This window comes from Lemur catta, chromosome 26 (genome assembly GCF_020740605.2).
Source record: "Lemur catta isolate mLemCat1 chromosome 26, mLemCat1.pri, whole genome shotgun sequence".
NCBI classification, from domain to species: Eukaryota; Metazoa; Chordata; class Mammalia; order Primates; family Lemuridae; genus Lemur; species Lemur catta.
Window position 1 is genome coordinate 6,472,322 of NC_059153.1, and position 20,699 is coordinate 6,493,020.

At 38.4% G+C, this 20,699-nt stretch overlaps 1 protein-coding gene across 3 annotated transcripts; it reads left to right on the forward strand.

The window, feature by feature from the left end:
* Nucleotides 1–42: 42 nt before the first annotated feature.
* Nucleotides 43–20,040, forward strand: METTL14 (methyltransferase 14, N6-adenosine-methyltransferase subunit). 3 transcript variants are annotated; one of them, XM_045537373.1, is made up of 11 exons: nt 43–259; nt 2,480–2,568; nt 3,194–3,281; nt 4,363–4,443; nt 4,814–4,901; nt 7,045–7,135; nt 8,371–8,512; nt 12,278–12,370; nt 15,352–15,468; nt 16,723–16,933; nt 18,955–20,040. In XM_045537373.1, exons 1-11 carry the CDS (start codon nt 194–196, stop codon nt 19,257–19,259), a joined length of 1,371 nt encoding a protein of 456 aa, XP_045393329.1. In that variant the 5' UTR covers nt 43–193; the 3' UTR covers nt 19,260–20,040. The 3 variants fall into 3 exon arrangements, with proteins under 3 accessions (XP_045393329.1, XP_045393330.1, XP_045393331.1); XM_045537374.1 differs by lacking the exon at nt 43–259 and adding an exon at nt 358–570; XM_045537375.1 differs by lacking the exon at nt 43–259 and adding an exon at nt 911–1,022.
* The last annotated feature ends 659 nt before the right edge of the window (nt 20,041–20,699 follow it).

Consider the following 20,699-nt stretch of genomic DNA (forward strand, 5'->3'; position numbering starts at 1 on the left):
GGACTTCCGGTCCGGGCCGAGCCCCTTCCGGCCGCGCCGGAAGTCCCTGCCGAGGGAAGCGCGGGGCGCGCTCGCCTCCAGAATTTGCTGGGGCAGCGTGTGTGTCACAGACCCCGAAGGAAGGTTGGGCCGGGGGGTCACTCGCGATTGACACGTATTTGAGGTCGTGAGGAGGAGGAGGAGGAGCTGGGCCATGGACAGCCGCCTGCAGGAGATCCGGGAGCGGCAGAAGTTACGGCGGCAGCTCCTGGCGCAGCAGGTCGGCGGCGGCCCCTGCGGGGCGGGACTGAGCATGCGCGTGCGCGGCCCCCTCCCCTCCCCCCTCCCCCCTCCCCCTCCCCCTCCCTCTCCGCTCTGTCGCCTGCGGCCGCCGGGTCCGGCGCTTCCGGGTCCCGCGACCCCGGCCCTCGGGTCTCTGCGTCTCGGCCTCACGTCCTGCGGTCCCCGAGTGTTCCCCGGTCCCTGCCTGGTTCGCTGCGATGCTGAAGCGAATCCCACGACTGGTCTTCGGCGACTCGGGCGGGGATGCCCGGCTGGCGCGGTGCTGGCCGGCGGGGAGGCCGAGCCTCGGTCTGTGTGGGTAACCCCGCCGGTCCCGCTGCGATGAGTGGCTCGTTAGCCCCTGCGTTTGCCTTCGCTGTTTTTATTTTATTTTTATTTTTTGGAGGCAGAGTCCCGCTCTGTCACCCGGGCCAGAGTGCCGTGACGTCAGCCTCGCTCGCTGCAACCTCCAACTCCTGGGCTCAAGCGATCCTCCTGCCTCAGCCTCCCAAGTAGCTGGGACTACAGGCATGCACCACCAGGCCTAATTTTTTCTATATATTTTTAGCTGTCCAGATAATTTCTTTCTATTTTTAGTAGAGACGGGGTCTCGCTCTTGCTCAGGCTGGTCTCGAACTCCTGACCTCTAGCAATCCTCCTGCCTCGGCCTCCCAGAGTGCTGGGATTACAGGCGTGAGCCACCGCGCCCCGCCCAAAGCTTGTCTTCTAAACCGTCCTCCTTCACTGTTTTTTGTGTATGAGTAAGTTAACACTTGCCGATTAGTAGAGTCTACGCAGAGAATACACACTGCACATGGTCTTCTTAAAAATCAGAGGCTGTGTTTTCCATCCTCCTGTTCAAATCAGTACAAGTGATAGGGGAAGTACTGGTAGGCTGTAATGAGGCATTCTGATGTTATTTTTCAGTAATAAATAATTGGTTTTAGTGAATGGAACTCTGAAGCCCCTCTTCCTTTATGATCTGATGAACAGATTTGTGGCATACTGTTAATTGTTGAAGGTTTTACACTCAACAAATGCCAGAGGCTCCAGTAGGTGTTGGCAGGTGAACAAGGGATAATAGGTAGTCCGTACCCTCAGAGAGCTTACAAAGTGCATAAAATTTAATAGTAGCTGCCACTTAGGAAGTCCCTTATAATTAGGTGTCAGACTTTGCTAAGCTTTTTACATAAGTTATCTTTGTTCTACAGTCAGATGCTATCTGCCTGCATTTTTACAGATGAAGAAATTAAGCTCAAAGAATTTACATTGCCATTTTTAAGGTATAAAGTTCAGTGTTGTGCCTATAATTGTAAACACTTAGCTTGCCTAAAACTGGATAGATTTTTATTAGAGCATGCAATAAATAAGGTACAGTATAAGAGCCAGTGCATATGAAGTGTTTAATGTCGTACCTAGAACCCTGTATAAAAACTGTGTTGGCTGCTTTTTTTGGTTATTGCTACTACAGGTTGAGTATCTCTGTTCCAGAATGCTTGGGGGTTTCGGGTTTCAGTTTTTTTCAGGTTTGGAAATGTTTGCATTGTGCTTACTAGTTGAGCATTCAAATCCAAGAGTCTGACATTTGAGATGCTCCAATGAGCATTTCCTTTGAGCGTCATGTCAGTGCTCAGATAATTTTGGATTTTCAGATTTAGGATGCTCAACCTAAAGTTGTGTAAAGTTGTGTTTTATTATTTACTTGAAAAGTAGGAAATTGGCTAAAGTTGTGTTTTATTTTCAAATACAGATGGCCCCGGACTCACAATGGTTCAACTTAATGATTTTTTGACTTTCTAATGGTGCAAAAACCACATGCATTCAGTACACTCCTCAACTTACTATGGGGTTATGTCCCGATAAATCTATCATAAGTTGAAAATATTTTAAGTTGAAGCCACACTTTCAACATTTATTTTAAATGCATTTATTTTCAACTTATGATGGATTTATTGGCACGTAACCCCGTCATAAATCAAGGAGTATCTATATGACTGAAAGTATAAAACGCTTTTTCTGCTGTCAGAATCATTCTTAACTAACATGATTTTGTTTCACGTTTTTTTCCAGTTTGTCGTATAAGCTATTAACCCATTTGTTTGTTGTATGATTTTGGGTTTTTTTTTTTAAATACTTGATATATCAAATGCTTCTACAAATGCCTAGAAAGGCTGTCCAATGTATTGTGATCTAATTTTTGGCTTTTGCCTTTTCCCAGTTGGGAGCTGAAAGTGCTGACAGCATTGGTGCCGTGTTAAATAGCAAAGATGAACAGAGAGAAATCGCTGAAACACGAGAAACCTGCAGGTCAGTCAAGTAATTTTTTTTTAGTGACGTGTTATTATTGTGAAAGGATCGTCGTTTAATAATCAACTCTAGGTATGCAGACTGTTTTTATGAAAAGCATCAAAATAAAGATTTTAGAAACATTGGTTTTTATTGTCAGTTCATGAATTATGAAATGTTTTCTGAATATGGTAAGTTCTCATTTATAAAGTAGGAAATGGACTTTTAGACTAACATATATACTATAAGTAATTATATTTTTAAAATTTTTATAAAGGAAAATATACATTAAAAGGGGTATTTATTTGATAGTTCAGAAAGCATTTCATAATATCTGATCAATTTTGACATCAGTCTTGCTCAAGACACATCAAAATGATGCATAATATAGAAGTTTCTTTTTGCAATACCTCCTTTATAACACTTTATTTTCTAATTTGCTTGCTTTCTCTTGAAAATAAACTAAAGAATTATCAATCATATTGTGGGAATATTTGGATGACATATAAACTGAGTAAATACATAATGTTTAATCAGGAAAAATTTGCCTGGTTCTGTTTTTAATCACTTGTGTTTTTAATATTGTTCATAGATTCATTTATACATCTTATATATATGTGTGTGATATTTCCTTTTTAATTTTCAGGGCTTCCTATGATACCTCTGCTCCAAATGCAAAGCGTAAATATTTGGATGAAGGAGAGACAGATGAAGACAAAATGGAAGAATATAAGGCAAGTAGAGAATTCTACTGTCAAGAAAAAATAAATCCTTATAATAATAGTTTCATATCCAGGAAAACAAATCTGATGGAAAACTGAATTTTAAGATGTGCTAAAATAATTGTCAGTGGCATATGTTGTCATCAGTTAAATAAAGACCTTTCTTATTAGTTTCCTGGTTTTAATGCGAGAGTTGTATGGATTAAATTAGGTTATGTATGTAAAGTACTTAGCCTGGCAAGCACTAGGCGATAATATTCTTAAAGAAGTGTGAGGAGATTGTGTGTGTCAGAAACTTTAGATTATTGGATCAGATTTCAAGAAGCCACAATAGTCTTTTTTGAATTATATTATTCTGTATTAACAACATGGGGTGGTACAGTTAAAATATCTTAAGAACTCATGGGCTAGACAGCAGTATAGAACCATTTTTGAAAGAGGCCCAAGGAAAACCCAATATCTAAACTTATATTGCAATATTTAGTTGAAAAAAAGTATTGTGGATGAAAAACCTTTTTTCCTTTTTTTAAGTAAATTGTTGTATAACTATATTTAATAGTGAAGAGAATGCATAGTTTCAGTAAATCTCTAGGAATTTCAATGATGTGATAACCTAATCTCATGAATACTGTCTTTGTGTGTTGCATTTTGACGTATGCTAATATGTAACTTAAATATTTGTGATTATTTTGGGTGTAACCATATACAATGGTTTTGACCTATAAGTACAACATTTTCATATGATTCAATCTGATAGAAATAAAATTGCCCCATTGGTGGTCATATCTTTCAGGACTTAAGCTAAATTCTCATATTATAGTATATATGAGATAATACTATATTTAGTCAACAAAACATTAGTAATTGTAGGTAATTGGTATTCATAATAATCATGAGGAAATTATTTTTTTTATTTTGAAGATAACTAGTTAGATCTAATGACGAGAAAGCAAAAACTTTAATGTTTTACTTTAATGCTAATTAGAAACATTTATTATATCTCAAGGACATAAAATATGTTGAGTGTTAAGATGTGATAATTAGAGAAATAGTCTTGGTGCATAAAATGTTTACTTAATCTTCCTTTTTCAAGGATGAACTAGAAATGCAACAGGAGGAAGAAAATTTGCCATATGAAGAAGAGATTTATAAAGATTCTAGTACTTTTCTTAAGGTAAAATAGAGAATTTTCAAATCTTGTAACTTTCCACATTTAAGCTCTGTGCCTGAAAAGATTTTAAATACCTGTTTGTCTTTAAGATTTTTTTCAATTGTTCAGGGATTATTATTATAAAATAAAGATCAATTAAAATTATTCATGAAATTTTTTCTGATATTTGGCTATTTAGTATGAAATAATAGTATATTAATGTCAGTAGCTACTGAAGAGTAATGCTATCATTTTACTCGTGTTTTCAAATATCACTTTTTAATCTATCAATTGATTATATTTTGTCTGACCCCATGATAAAAAACAAAGTACAAATTTGGTGTATCTGCCATCAGAGTGCATGCTATTAATTTAATTTTGACTTTTTCCTTAGGGAACACAGAGTTTAAATCCTCACAATGATTACTGCCAACATTTTGTAGACACTGGACACAGGCCTCAGAATTTCATCAGGGATGTAGGTATGTCAGATTTGTTTGGAATAGGCTATGGCTGACTCTCAATGACATGCATGTAATTTATCCATTTGTGGGTTATTTCTAACAAAATTATTCTTCCTAGCTTGACTTCCTCTTTCTGTTCTCAGTGCTTCCTTCTAGTACACCTTCCTTTTCCATAAGCAATTTATTTTTTATTTCTTAGTTTTTTCATTTTTGGGGCGAATTCCACATTGGTTCTGCATTTTAGATAGCTTTATTGAGAGCATGCAGTTCATCCACTTAAAGAATATAATTCATTGTTTTTTAAGTGTATCCACAGAAGTTGTGCAGCCATTGCCACAATCTATTTTCTAACTTCTGCATCTCCTCTAAGGAAGCCCCATACCCATTAGCAGTCGGTCCCCGTTCCCTCCCTCGTTTGCCCCCCAGCATTAAGTAACCACTAATCTACTTTCTGTTTCAATAAACTTGCGTATTTGAGACATTTCATGTAAATGAAATCATGTAACATGTGGTGTTCGGTGACTGGCAACGGTCTTCTTTCATTTAGCCGAGTATTTTTAAGGGTCATTGATGTTATAGCATGTGTCAGTACTTTGTTTCTTTTTATTGCCAAATAATACTCCATTGTGTGTATATAAATGTGTATATGTTTCGCACTTTGTTTACCTATTCATCTGGATTGTTTGTACTTTTTGGCTGTTACAAACAGTGCTGTTATGAATATTCATGTAAAAGTTTTTATGTGATATGTTTTTTTTTCTCTTTGGTATATACCTAGGAGTGGAATTGCTGGGTTCTGTGGTAATCCTCTGTTAGCTTCTTACCCATCTGTTTCCAAAGTGACTATACTATTTTACATTCTGATTTCTTCACATCTTGGACACTTATTGTCTGTATTTTTTATTGTAGACATCCTAGTGTGTGTAAAGTGGTATTTCATTGTGGTTTTGATTTGCATTTTCCTAGTGATTAGTGATATTGAGCATCTTTTCATATGCTTATTGGCCTTTTGAATATCTTCTATGGAGAAATGTCCTGATACTTTGTTTATCTTTAAATTTTTCTTTGTCTTTTTATTATCAAATTGCAAGAGTTCTTTATTTTTTTTGTGTGTATATAGTCTTTATATATTTTTGGTACAAATCTCTTATTAGATAGATGATTTGCAGTTTTCTTCCATTCTGGAAGTTGTTCTGTCACTTTTTTCATAGTGTGTTTTGCAGCACAAACAATTTAATTTTGATGTAATCCAATTTATTTATTTTTTTATCTCTTATAAGCAACATTACTCTTGAAGTAGAAACTAATTTTAATGCTTTTATAAGCAAAATTTAGGTGTAACGTAAAAAATTATGATAAATTTTATAACCAAATTTGTATATAAACCTTTCTGCTCTTAAGATACTTACTTTCCCAATGCAAAGAAAATGTACTTAGAAAACTATTATAATAAACTGAGGAAGAGTTGTACCTTCTGTTCTGTATATGATTGAGAGCTGACTCTACCCTGTTAAAACCTCACTGTAATAAAACCTTCAAACTTGTTTTATTGGAAGAGTGATCTACAACCACTGGTTCAGAAAGCTTTACAGAATCTTTCACTTTTACTCTTCGATATTAAAGTCATTGGTATTTGTACTTTTGGTTTTTATGTTAAGTTTACACAATTTATTATTATTATGAATATGCTTCCTATGTGGTGACAAAGATAGAAAAAAATAGTAATTTTCTCTGCTTTGGGTACCTATCCAAGAAACTAAGTAAAAATCTTAACAGTTACTACATTTTCTAGGAGAAGGAATTTTTTTTTTAGCTAAAAGAAAAGGGAAGATAGCATACAAGAAAGGTGTAGTGTTTTTTCTTTTCCTGAATGGTTGAACATGATGCCATAAGCAGATTGTTTACTTAATAAATATGAGAAATTAAATGGTATGTTGACTTGATCTTGGCTTTAGGACATCTGAGTTTTACCTGTATGTGGGCTTAGGGTCATCGGGTACGAATTATTTAAAAATGCTATACATTAACTTTTACAAAAAGACATGAGAGCAAAGTGGCATTTGTATTGTTTCATTTCCTTGAGAAAACTCATAACTTTTGAATTCACTGATACTGAGTTTACTTGAATTGCAATTTAGAATTTACTATTGTTTCTCCTCAGGTTTAGCTGACAGATTTGAAGAATACCCTAAGCTAAGGGAGCTCATCAGGCTAAAGGATGAGTTAATAGCTAAGTCTAACACTCCTCCTATGTAAGTGTTTATTCAGTTACTGTTTGCTCTCAACTCAGGGTTAAAGTATCAATGTATCAGTGTGTTGTAACTTTTCTTTTTAAAAGAAATTCAGTGCCTCTGCAAGATTAGCATGCTTTATTACTCTATTCTTTAGTAGAATATATTAGTTTGAAACTCTGGTGCTAAGTATGCAGTGGGTTCTCATTTAATTTTTTTTTTTAGCTTTTCAGGTAATTTGCTTGAAGTATCTCTAAATATTTTTGTCTTCTTAAAAAATCATTCATGTTTATTGTATTCTTGATACTTTGCTTAAAATACGTTTAAGTGACTTTTTCTTTACAGTCACATTTGTTTATTGGAAAAAGTTTAGAAAACTTAGAGGATAAAGGATAAAAATTAATTATAACAGAGCATTATAACATGAGATACCGTTCTTAACAATTTATAATATTGTAATTCATTTTAATCTTTGCTAAACAGAATGTTTTCCTCAGAAATGTGTATAAAGTCTTTGAAATTGGAGAATGTTTCGTATTTAGCTTTCAATGTTTTGTACATTTAACAGTTTGATAAAATATATCCTGTAAGTCATTAGAAGAACCACAAAAAGTCTCAGTATGTGGGGAAGTTTGAGTATTCTATAATATTCATTCTGTTTAAAAATTCTCTTACATGCAGAATATTTTAGATTTAAAATAATAATTTCGTACTATGTGAAAATAACTTCAGTAATGGCCAGTAGTAATTTATATTAGGTAGTGTGAAAAGTCTATTAATATATACATTTTTACTAATGAACAACTAATAAAAGAAAAATTATGTCAGTATTTAGGTACTGTTTTTTAGAAGGAGGAATTTAAAACTTACAGTGAAATGGTTTTTCTTACCTAACTAAACAATTGAGAAAAAAAAGTAATGTGGTACTCTTTAGAAAGTTCAGATGACGGTGGAAAGGCGTTCAGAAACTCACATCTGAGTGCGAATTTTCAGTGTAAAGATGAGAGAAGAATTTGTTGTAGATGTACGTGGGGAATAGGTTGATTTTTACTTTATAGTGTAATTATGTCCATGTCTTAGGGAAGAGCTCTGGTAGGTGGTTTAATGTCTATACTAAAGAAGGAAGACCTTCCATAAAAAAGCATTTAGTATTAATAATTAGCTCATGATCATTTTATAAATAATTTTTGGTAATAATGTTTAATCTTGGAGATATGTGAAAATTTTTTACTCATTTTTGTGCTTTAATCCAATAGGTATTTACAAGCAGATATAGAAGCCTTTGACATCAGAGAACTAACACCCAAATTTGATGTGATTCTTCTGGAACCCCCTTTGGAAGAGTATTACAGAGAGACCGGGATCACTGCTAATGAGAAGTGCTGGACTTGGGATGATGTATGATGGAAACTTCTACATTGTCATGAATTAGTTATTTTTTAGATAAATATGTGTTTATTTGATCAGAAAGTGAGATTGTAAATATTCCTACTTTTGTAGGAATTATAACTATAGATTTATAGTGTATATTATCGTTGGAGGTCCAAAGTACAAGGTACATTAACAAATATTATATTATCTTTAATTCGATTTTTCTTTCTGAGGCAAAAATTGAGCAAGTGGTCAGTGAGTAGGCTGTAGAAAACTCACAATTCCAGTCTTAGAGTCTTTGGATATGTAGCTAGAAAAGTCTCAAAGCAGACAAAATAATTATAACTCATTTTGCACTTGATCAGTATCAGTAAACATCTGAGTGTTTGTGTGTGAGTGTATAAAAAAATCATGATTTCTACTGTTGAAAGAAATTATGGACCAGGTTTGTACCTGGCCTGTACCTGTAATCCTAGTACTCTGAGAGGCCAAGATGGTAAGGTTGCTTGAGGTCAGGAGTTCAAGATCAGCCTGAGCAAGAGTGAGACCCCATCTTTACCAAAAATAGAAAAAATTAGCTGGGCATGGTGGTGCCTGCACCTGTAGTTCCAACTCGGGAGACTGGGGCAGGAGGATGGCTTGAGCCTGGAAGTTTGAGGTTGAGGTGAGCTGAGATGATGCCACTGCACTCCACCTGGGGTGACAGGGTGAAACTCTGTCTCAAAGGCAAAAAAAAAAAAACTTACAGTATGGATGAAAAGGAGATATGAACATATAATTTCAGTACAATACAATTGTTGTGATAAAGTTGTATTTTCCTACATGAAATTAAGCAAGCTGATAATCTGAGTTAGTTACATGAGGTATCTGTTTTACTTATCAGTAACAAAAGTAGCATATTTAGTGAGTACCGCTCTGTTCTGGGCAATGTGCTGGGAACTGGAGATCCAAAGATTAGCAAGACTTACACAGTTTAATGGGCCATACATTGGCCTGAACCAATAATTACATTATAATTTTCTTGGTTAGTGATGGAGGACCGTGTAGGATGATATGAGGACAACTGACCAAGCCTGGGACGATGGAACGTATGAACATGGGGGGATGACACCTGAGCAAAATCTGGCCAGGTGAGGAAAGATGTGGGATGGGAAGTCCAGGCAGAGGGACTAGCAGGAACAGATGGGCTGGGAGCAAACATGGTGTCGGGTCTGTGGTGGGGAGGCTGTAGGTAGGTTGGTTTGTTAAGACGCAGGTGGGGACTATCTTGAGATGGTGTCTCAGGAGCTTGGACTTTGATTCTAAGGACATTCCATAGTCTTTGAGGGGTTTTAACCAGTTTAGTAAAATGGTCAGATTGATGTGTGGAGACTGGCCTAGAGGGAAAGAATTCTGGAGGAAGGAGAGCAGTTAGAAGACTTGCAGTAACCTAGTTCTGCCCTTCTCCCTAGATGAAGGGACCCTGAATTAGGGTGACAGTAGGAATAGAAGGCGGTAAATTCAGTCATGTGTAGGAGACACGTTTGGTGGGACTGAGTGAGCAGGATGAGTGGAGGAAGTAAGGGTAACTCGGTTTCCATCTTGAGTTAAATGGATTGAGTTACTACCAACTGAGAGAGAGTGAATTTGAGAAGAGGAGCAGGAATAGAGGGATTAGATAATATTGAACAAGATAATTTTTAGGTGTACGTGAGACATTCAAGTGGAAGAGGTAAGAGGAATATGAAACTCAAAGGGCAGACAGATCCGTTCTCAAAAATACAGATTTTAGTGGGTTAATTACCACATTAAACACATGGGAACAGACAAGTTTGTCCTGGGATTGTATCTCAATTAAGATAAAATATGGACTGACAATAAATCCTGGGGAAACATATAGATTTAAGTGCAGATGTAAAACAAAATGGATCAGAGGTGAGTGAGCAGCACCAGGAGAGTATGGATGTCATGGAAACCAAGGAAACAGGAATTTCGAGCAGAGAGTAATCAGGAGCATCCTGACCTCCAGAGGAGAGGAAGGGTAAAGAAAGGGCAAAACTGTGAGACTGATGTTTCCTAGGAAACCGCTTTGAGTTCTCGCTTGTGACTTTCTGCACTAACGGTGGTTACTATTCTTAATAATATGTATTTTTCAAGATTTACCTCCAGTTTTTTCCCCTTGGAGCTTTTCCTGTTAACTTTAACACTCCTAGAACTTCTATGTACTTTTTTATGGATCTTACATAACTTAAAAAAAATTGTCCCCTCCCCTCTTTGTAACTGCTATCTGTGCTTATTGTTGAAAAATGAGAAATGTATATAGAGTATAGTGTTCTTAAAATTTAAATTTAAGATTAAAGACTTAACATTCTTTTTTTTTTTTTTTTTTTTTTTTTTTGAGACAGAGTCTCACTCTGTTGCCCAGGCTAGAGTGCTGTGGCGTCAGCCTGGCTCACAGCAACCTCAAACTCCTGGGCTCAAGCGATCCTCCTGCCTCAGCCTCCCGAGTAGCTGGGACTACAGGCATGCGCCACCATGCCCGGCTAATTTTTTCTATATATATATTTTTTAGCTGTCCAAATCATTTCTTTCTATTTTTAGAGATGAGGTCTCGCTATTGCTCAGGCTGGTCTCGAACTCCTGACCTCGACCGATCCTCCCACCTCGGCCTCCCAGAGTGCTAGGATTACAGGTGTGAGCCACCGCGCCCAGCCAAGACTTAACATTCTTGATATTAACTGCAGAGAAGTTTTCTAGATAGGCTGTATAAATTTATATTCCTTCTAGCAGTGTTTAAAAATATCTAGTTTACCATATCCTCACAAAATTGAGTATTAATAGTAGCCATTTTTGTCTGGTTAAAAGAAAGGAAAATTTAAACAATGGATCTTATTATGTCTTTAGTTAATAGTTAGACTAAAGTTTGTTTTCTCTAGCCAGCCTGAGGTTAGGTCAGTAAAGGCACAGAGCTTCAATTATATATGACGAACTAATAGAGTTTTTAAAATAAAGAAGTTCCATTTTATGTGCAAATTCTTGATTACAGTTTATTTTCACTGACCTTCAGCTTTGACTGGCATATTGAAAAATATTATACAGTCCCAGAGCCTAAGCTCCAAACCTTTGTGGGATATCCTAAAGAACATGCCAGCAGTTAATGTAATAAATAAAATGTAAATAAGAAACGTGAGTTTCATAAGTATTCTTTTTCACATTAGAGAGTCAGTAGTGGTCAGTGTGTTTTAGTTAAGGACATAAGCCCTTATTTAGAATACCAAGGCTTAGCTTTTAGAATGACGGGGTCAAAAGAGAATACTTTATTTTTTTTTTTGGCATTTCAGACTTAGTTATAAGAAAATATGTATATTGATTTATTGAAAACTGTTCTGTAGATACTGGAAACCACAGTCTTCCCCAAACATTTATTATATTTCATTTTAATTTTACCCCTAACCTTGGACTTACTTAACTTCTTTCCATTCTTTTTTGATAAAGAGTAAAACATTGCTGTAGAATATCTCTCAGGTTCCATCTGTAAGATTCCATAATTCTATGAATATGGTTTCCTATAAACTCTTTCCATATAAAAGCAAGTGTATTTATATATGTGTGTATAAAATAATAAAACAGCACTAGAACAAGCAATTTTAAATAAATTTTAATTTTGTTTTCCATTATATTTCCTAATGGAAATTAGTACATTTAGAGAACACATCTACTGAGAATCCTGATAAATTCAATGGTGGTTCTTTTGAATTTAGGATAAATGGGAAACAAACTACTCTTCTGCAATATTGTTTGTGTGTCTTCCAGATCATGAAGTTAGAGATTGATGAGATCGCAGCACCACGGTCCTTTATTTTTCTCTGGTGTGGTTCTGGGGAGGGCTTGGACCTCGGAAGAGTGGTAAGGAGCTGTGTTTTTAAAGTGAAATTTTAAGTTCATAAGAAAAAAAAGTAACATTTTGCATAAGAAGTTGGAAGATTATTATTTTGTCTTTTCTTTCTTGAATAGTTCTAAAATGTTCAGAAGGAAGAAATGTTGGGAAAACAATGTAAGAGAGACAGGACCCCTAAGTCAGCTAACTAGCATTGGGATGAATGTAGCCCTTTCAAAATATAATTTATTACAACTGCAGGAAGGAAACAGTTTAGAGATTTGGAACTCCAAATGACAGCTTAAAAATGAGCTGCTTAGTGTCACTTACTGCTCTTTATGAGTAGCTAAAAAGTATTATTCTGAATAGCATGGACATCTGAATTCCAAATGGAAGTCAAATCAAATTGGAAAAGTAACATGGCGTATGGAACACATAGTTTGAATGAATGAGTGAGAGTAAGAAAGAAGTTATTACACCCAAACTTATTTTAGGTATCTTATATTTAATTGTATTTCAGAGCTTTTCTTTTTCTTTTTTTGATTGGAATATTTTGCTAAAAGGAAACAAAATAACATGCTGTTTTAACCAAGAATAATGGGAGTATTATGGTTAGGTATCAAGAGTCTTCAGTTTTGGTTTCAATTCAGCTACAGTTCAGCTGTGAGACTGGGCACAAAGGTACTTAATCTTGTGGGTCTCAGTTTCCTCATGTGTTATTGGATGGTACTTTACATCTTTATGACATACTACTTGTTATACAGCAAATGATCTCATTTAATCATGCTAATTGGGGTAGGTGTTCATTTGACAGGTGAAACATTTAAGCGTTATATGAGAGAAGCAGGATTATATTGAGATAAAATTGTGCCCAAATTCTGAAATTCTACAGTTACTTTATATCTTTTATAAAAATAGCAAGTTTGAGGCTGTTGGGTTACATCATTGCTTCTGTCGTTTATTAACTTCAAGGGTAAGACTGTAACTATATTTTAATTGGGTATCTCCATTTTTTTTGGTGGTGGCTCCCCAAGATGCTGTGGAAAAGCAAGAGAGAAAGAAAGATACTGTATGTGTTTATAGGTATATTGGTATTTACCTTTTTGGGCTCTAACGTCTGATTTTGGTCTTTCCTCCTACCGCCTGAATTAGGTTGAAAACGATCAGAAGGTTTTATCTTACTTGTTTATGCAGCAGTTTATCACATTAGTGAAAGCAGAGTTTGGCCAAAAATGATTACAAAAATAATTTAGCATGAGGAATACTCTTGAGCTTTTTTTTTTTTTTTTTTTTTTTTTTTGAGACAGGGTGTCACTTTGTTGCCCGGGCTAGAGTGAGTGCCGTGGCATCAGCCTAGCTCACAGCAACCTCAAACTCCTGGGCTTAAGCGATCCTCCTGCCTCAGCCTCCCGAGTAGCTGGGACTACAGGCATGCGCCACCATGCCCGGCTAATTTTTTCTATATATATTTTTAGTTGTCCAGATAATTTTTTTATTTCTATTTTTAGTAGAGACAAGGTCTCGCTCAGGCTGGTCTCAAACTCCTGACCTCGAGCGATCCACCCGCCTCAACCTCTCAGGGGGCTAGGATTACAGGCGTTGAGTTTTTGATAAATTAGTAGATTAGGGCATGTAGGATTTAGGCCATTGTTAATGGCCTGATGTTAATGAACATTAATGTTAATGAACACCCTGTGCTAAACAAATAGTGACAGGAATAGATATTGGTCTTGATTTTTGAGATTTTTAAAATTAAAGTCTTAAGTTTTCATTTTGAGGTATATCTCACTTTACATGATAAGCATTCCTGAAAAGTGTATGTATGTTTTATGTTCTAATGTTTCTTTATATGTACTTGATCAGAGTACTAATAATATTGAACTGTATAATTTACTTACTTTCCCCTACTTTACTCTTAAGTTGACTTTGGGGTAGGAACTGTATCTTATTCATGTTTTTATTCCTTTTTTTTTTTTTTTTTTTGAGACAGAGTGTCACTTTGTTGCCCGGGCTAGAGTGAGTGCCGTGGCATCAGCCTAGCTCACAGCAACCTCAAACTCCTGGGCTTAAGCGATCCTACTGCCTCAGCCTCCCTAGTAGCTGGGACTACAGGCATGAGCCACCATGCCCGGCTAATTTTTTTGTATATATATTTTTTAGTTGGCCAGATAATTTCTTTCTATTTTTAGTAGAGACGGGGTCTCACTCTTGCTCAGGCTGGTCTCGAACTCCTGACCTCGAGCGATCCACCCGCCTCGGCCTCCCAGAGCTAGGATTACAGGCGTGAGCCACCGCGCCCAGCCTCCATGTTTTTATTCCTAGCACCGAGCCAGTACCTGCGTATGTTAGGCCCTCAAAATGCCACTGAGCAGTGTTTTAGCTAGTTGTTGAATGTTTATATATAACAGGTTCTAGAACACTAAAATTCACATTACTATTTTCTAGATTTTATAAAATGAAAGTATAATATTACCCAATAAGATATACATAATAATTTTAAGTCAGAACTTTTTATAGTTGTTAGTATTAAATATGGAAATACAATTCTAAAGGACTGTCATTTGAAAAGAAGTTATCAGTTAGAAAATTTTCAACAGTGTTTAGCTTCGCCAGAGGATAGAAAATTGAGGTGGCAGGAATCAAATTATCTTTTGGACTATTTTGTGATAACAGGGTCTGAGTGTTTTCTTGTAATTTAAAACCCAGTATCTATTGATGATAATGAAAGTAGTGTTAAAGAAGTGAGATATTGTGTAATCCTTTCTGTTTTGATATTTAGCTATATAAATTATATTAATATCCAAAAGGTATATATGCATTCTGTATTGTGGCTGTGTATCTGTAGACTGGCATTTCTTTTCTTCTGTCTTACACTAAAACAAAATTATCGTGACACTTTGGAATTTAATGTCTCAAACCTCTAGCAAGTTTTTTAATGCTGGTTGGTTATTTTAAGTATTGTTTATTTCTTTAAGTTAAGGATTTCTTTTCTTAATTCTTTTGTGTCTAGTGTTTACGAAAGTGGGGTTACAGAAGATGTGAAGATATTTGTTGGATTAAAACCAATAAAAACAATCCTGGGAAGACTAAGACTTTAGATCCAAAGGCTGTCTTTCAGAGAACAAAGGTATTACCTATATTAGTTTTTTTTTTTTTTAATTTTCATTATTTTCTATCAAGCTTTTCCAAATCACTATATCTGTTTAATTAATTTTGGTGGGAAGGTCCTTTTCTTAGACCTGTAAAAATAGCATTGAGCATTACAGGAATACATCCAAGTTAGTTTTAAAGTATTTTAGCCACTATCTTAGATCAGCCCCATTGTGCTGGAGAGGGGAGTGTATATTCTTGTATGTCCTCAACTGCCATGTTTCTAAGTTAGATGTGGGCTTTTGATACCTCGGACCCCTTCTAGGCTCAGAAAGAAGATGGCAGCAAGACTCATACCTGGCCAGCTTAGAGACATATTTCTCGTCTTCCCTTCTTTTTCCTATACAAGAACCCCTGAGAACGTTTGCTTCGTATGATTCTGCCCTGCTAGTGTCAGGCTTTAACAGTTTTTATTCTTTGCTCTTTAGGGAGCTGTTGGTGGGAAGGTCTGTCTTATTGAATCTTTCTTGAACTGGAATCATGCCTATGTAGTGAAGCTTCCATAAAATTCCAAAAGGACAGTGTTTGTAGAGCTTCTGGGTTAGTGAACCTGTGGAGGTGCTGGGAGGGTGGTCTGCCCTCAGAGGGCGTAGAAGCCCCCTGTGCCTTCCCCCACGCCTTCCCCAACCCTCTTCTCTCCTAGAGAGATGCCCCGTGTATCTCTTCCATATGGCTGTTCCTGAGTTGGATCCTTTATAATAAACAGGTAGTAAGGAAAGTGCTTTCCTGAATTCCACGAGCTGTTCTAGCAAATGATCTAACCCAAGGAGGGGGGCGTGGGGACCTCTGATTGATAGCCTGTCAGTCAGAATTACAAGCGACAACATAGACTTGTGACTGACATCTGCAGTGAAGGACAGTGTGACGTGACCAAGCTCTGGACCTGCACACGGGGTCTGCGCTACCCACATGGGGAGTGTCAGAATCGAATTGAATCACAGTGTTGGTGCAGAAGTGGGAAAACCCACCCACATCTAACGTCAGAGACGAAGTGTTCCGAAGTATTGAGTGTTGTGAAAATACAGGAGAAAACTGTTTTTCTTATTTACGTGGGTGGCAATCTTTACTCCTCCAGAGACCTAGGTTATCCTACCATGTTTTTGCCCATAGACCTGTGCATCAAAGAGTCGGAGAAATCAGGATTGTTTTGGAATTGAGGACGTAAAATTTCTAATGTTATGAAATGTGACTGTTGATGAAAAGAGATAATTGGTCTCTTCTCCTTACTTAGGAACACTGCCTCATGGGCATCAAAGGGACTGTGAAGCGTAGCACCGACGGGGACTTCATTCACGCCAATGTGGACATTGACTTAATTATCACGGAAGAGCCTGAGATTGGCAATATAGAAAAACCTGTAGAAATCTTCCATATAATCGAGCATTTTTGTCTTGGGAGAAGACGCCTCCATCTGTTTGGAAGAGACAGCACCATTAGACCAGGTGGGACCCCCCTCCTGGCTCCTGGGGACATGGGTGTCAGGAAGCAGGACACACTGCAGCCCAAAATGCAATGCTTATGTGCTTGAGTCTTGATTCTTTTATTTTCTTTTTGTTTTGCTGTACTTCAAATATGAGCAGTTTTAGGTTCACAGCAAAATTGGGAGGAAGGTACAGAGATTTCCCCTATAGCCCTGTGCCCACCCACGCACACCCCCCTCTTTAACCATCTCCCCCACCGTAACGGGACGTTTGTTACAGTTGATGAACCAGCACTGACCCGTCGTCATCACCCAGAGTCTGGAGTTCACGTTAGGATTCAGTCTTGGTGTCGTGCAGTCTCTGAATTCAGACCAATGTAAAATGACGTGTTTCCACCATCATAGTATCGTGCTAAGTAGTTTCACTGCCCTCAAAGTCCCCTGTGCTCCACTTACTGTCCCTTCCTCCCCTCACCTCCCCGCAATCACTCCATCTTTTTGCTGATTCCATGACGTTCCCTTTTCCAGACTGTCATATAGTTGGAGTCACACAGTAGGTAGCCTTTTCAGATTGGCTTCTTTCATTTAGTAATATGCATTCAAGGTTCCTTCCTGTCTTTTCATGGCTCGATAGCTCGTTTCTTTTCAGTGCTGAATAGTATCTACCACGTTTTAGAATGTTTTCCAAGTAGAATATTTTTTCATTTTGTGGCATTTTATATGATGCATCTAATATTCTAAGAAATAACCTTGAGGATGATGGGGCAGAGATATCGTATACCTAGTTTTACAGATAAAGAACTAATTCTTAGAGATTACTTGAGCTGTTCCAGAGGATCTCGTGTCTTGGGAACACTCGAGGCATATCTCCAGGGTCCTTCCCAGAGGACATGTCAGTTACAAGAATCACCACACCCCAGGAATTCCAAAGCGTGGTGTCTCTATTGGGTATTTATCATTTGTAGTTCCTCGTATTCCAGATACAGTTTAATCAATCAGAAAATATCCTTATTATAAGCAAAGTTATCTAACAATGTAATTGACAAAAATACCTTTTTACCTATAGAAGGATAACATGCAATGGAAATTCTGAGAAGAGAGAAATAATTTTCATTTCATGTAAAAAGTATATTTGAATTGGATGCTGAAGGGTGAGATTTTTAACAGGTTGGCTGGATAGAAAAGAAAATAATATGGGCGCAAAAGTAGAGGTTAGTGGGAAGCAGCCACTGTAGTAGTTCATTGTTTTACCTAAACGAAGGTTCATGGAAAGCGTTAAGGAGAAATGTGATTGGGAAGTTAGTTCAAGATCGTAGAGTCCAGACTTACGAATCTGGGCTTTGTATAAAGCCCTAGAATGTTCTTGAGCAGGGAAGTGGACGTCTTAAGCTTCGCTTTAGACTTTTCACTTTTAGAGGGAAGAGAAACTCGAAGCTGGGAGATCATGACAGTATATATGTGTGTCTGTCACATGTGTGTGGTGTGGTCGGGGCTGGCCTCGGAGAGCAGTAAGGGTCTAAGTGTGAGGGTGGCGGTAGGAATGGAAAGATGGGGACGATGAGGGCAACATGGCCGTGGCTGAGTTTCTAGGACTTATCGACTGAGAATATTTTGTGGTTGGGAAGAATAGAGCAAAAGCTGGTTCCAAGATTTTCACTAGAAAATGATGGTACCATTTCCATAAGTAGGAAGATTATATATAATTTAATAAATTTTCCCTGAGCCCAAACTCAGTGTAATGAGTGGGTAATATTTTTTCCTAAGTACTATTCTCACAAAAGATATTAAGAGAACATGGATGGGGGACAGTGAGGGGGGCATATTAAAAACGTTACAATCTAGGAGGAGAAATAAGATATGTACATGTGACATCTTTAAAATGTGACCGAGAGTAAGTGCCGTGCGTTCTGTAAAAGAGATCAGTATTGGCTGAGTGACAGGGACATCTCTAAGGACGCACTGGGGATTTGAGCGAGTCCCTACAGGATCTAAGATAAGAGAGACTTGCAAATAAAAAGGATAATCTTTTTCCCTCCGTTTCAGGTTGGCTCACGGTGGGACCAACGCTGACGAACAGCAACTACAATGCCGAGACGTACGCATCCTACTTCAGCGCCCCGAACTCCTACTTGACCGGGTGCACGGAGGAGATCGAGAGACTGCGACCCAAATCCCCCCCTCCCAAGTCCAAATCCGATCGGGGAGGCGGAGCACCCAGAGGCGGAGGGCGAGGTGGGACTTCTGCGGGCCGTGGACGAGAACGAAATCGGTCTAACTTCCGCGGAGAGAGGGGGGGTTTCAGAGGGGGCCGCGGAGGAGCGCACAGAGGGGGCTTCCCCCCTCGGTAGTGTTTGCAGACGCTGGTCCTGTCCGTGCCCCTCCCACCTGCTCTGGTGTAGTTTGCGTCGCACGTGGGAAACTGGCCGGAGAGCACAGTTGGAGCTGGCGCCTCTGCCTTGGTTTCTCCGAACTGCAGGAGGGTCTTTGTCAGCCTCCCTGGCACTTGTCACACGCACTGCCTGGTTTTGTTCAGGATAAACGAGCGTCCCGCCTTTTGTCGTGTGCACGAGCACAACGGAACACAAGTCACTTCATCTTCAGAGACTGAATCTGTTCTGGTGGATTCCGACTAAGTACAAAGGTTTTGCTCCTTAGAAGTGGTTGAACAGTGAAAAGACTGATCCATGGTGTCCTGCCAGTGCCCAGAGGATTGGTGACGCCCTTCCCGCCACTGTGGTCCTAGCAGGTGGTGCTGTCTGGGAGCCTTGGCAGAGTGGGGCTGGGACAGGTGGTCATTAGCGAGTGGCCTGTGCCAGACCCCCAGGGAGAGAGAGGAATGGAAGGCAAAAGGGGAGCTTGCCTCCCGCCCCCCCATAAGGATGAGTCTGTCCCTCCCTCCCTCTCCTGACGGGGACAGCTGGGTAGGAGCTGCAGGGCGGGTGTCACTGGGCAGGGGTCCCAGGAGCTGGTGGTTGGAAGAAGAATTTTTTACAGGAGGCTGTTGCGGTCCAGTTACTCCCCCTAGAAAACCCTCTATAAACCCACCGCTCTCCCCTTCCTGGGGTGGACGCTTTTTTCGACCTCCAGCCCCCTGCACCCAGACGCTCGAATAAACTGCATTTTGCTAAACCTGAGGCTTCGTGTGTCTCCCTCTCGGCTCCAGACCTCACAGTGATAAGCTGCTCTCAAGGCTTCCACGTTTTCTTGATGAAACAATAGAAAGAGGTAGGCTGCGTTTTTCAATCTTAAATGTGTAGCCACATAGGACTTTGAATCATGTTTCCTAAGAAGCAAATGAGGACACATATCCAAGTGCTAGAACTCTGGTGTGGACGTGAACTTGGATCAATCTAAAGTGGTTTCCTATTTCTTAGCAAAATAAAGTAACAGGCAATAACAGAGATACCTGGTCCAAACATTTCGGGGAATAAAGTGCTTAGGGATGAGGAAGTGACGTACACCTTGAAACTTGTTACGGAGAAAACTTAATGTAAAACAGATTGTAGAAAACCCGCAACTTAAGGATACAGCTTGGAGATTGAACTGCAATTGCCTTTTATTAAAACCATATGGTGTGGTGTTTGCTTTTAAGGGGCTGGTTGTGCAGATAAGTTAGTTATATAAGACTTTGTTGTCATTTCTCTTTTTATACTGTAATTCATGTTTTAAATGAAGTTGATGAATGAAATTATACCGTTATTCTTGATGAGTTCTTTTTTATCATGTTACAGGTTTTCTAAGGAAACTTTAAACCTTTGAAATTTGCGAACCTGTTTTCTATAAATGGA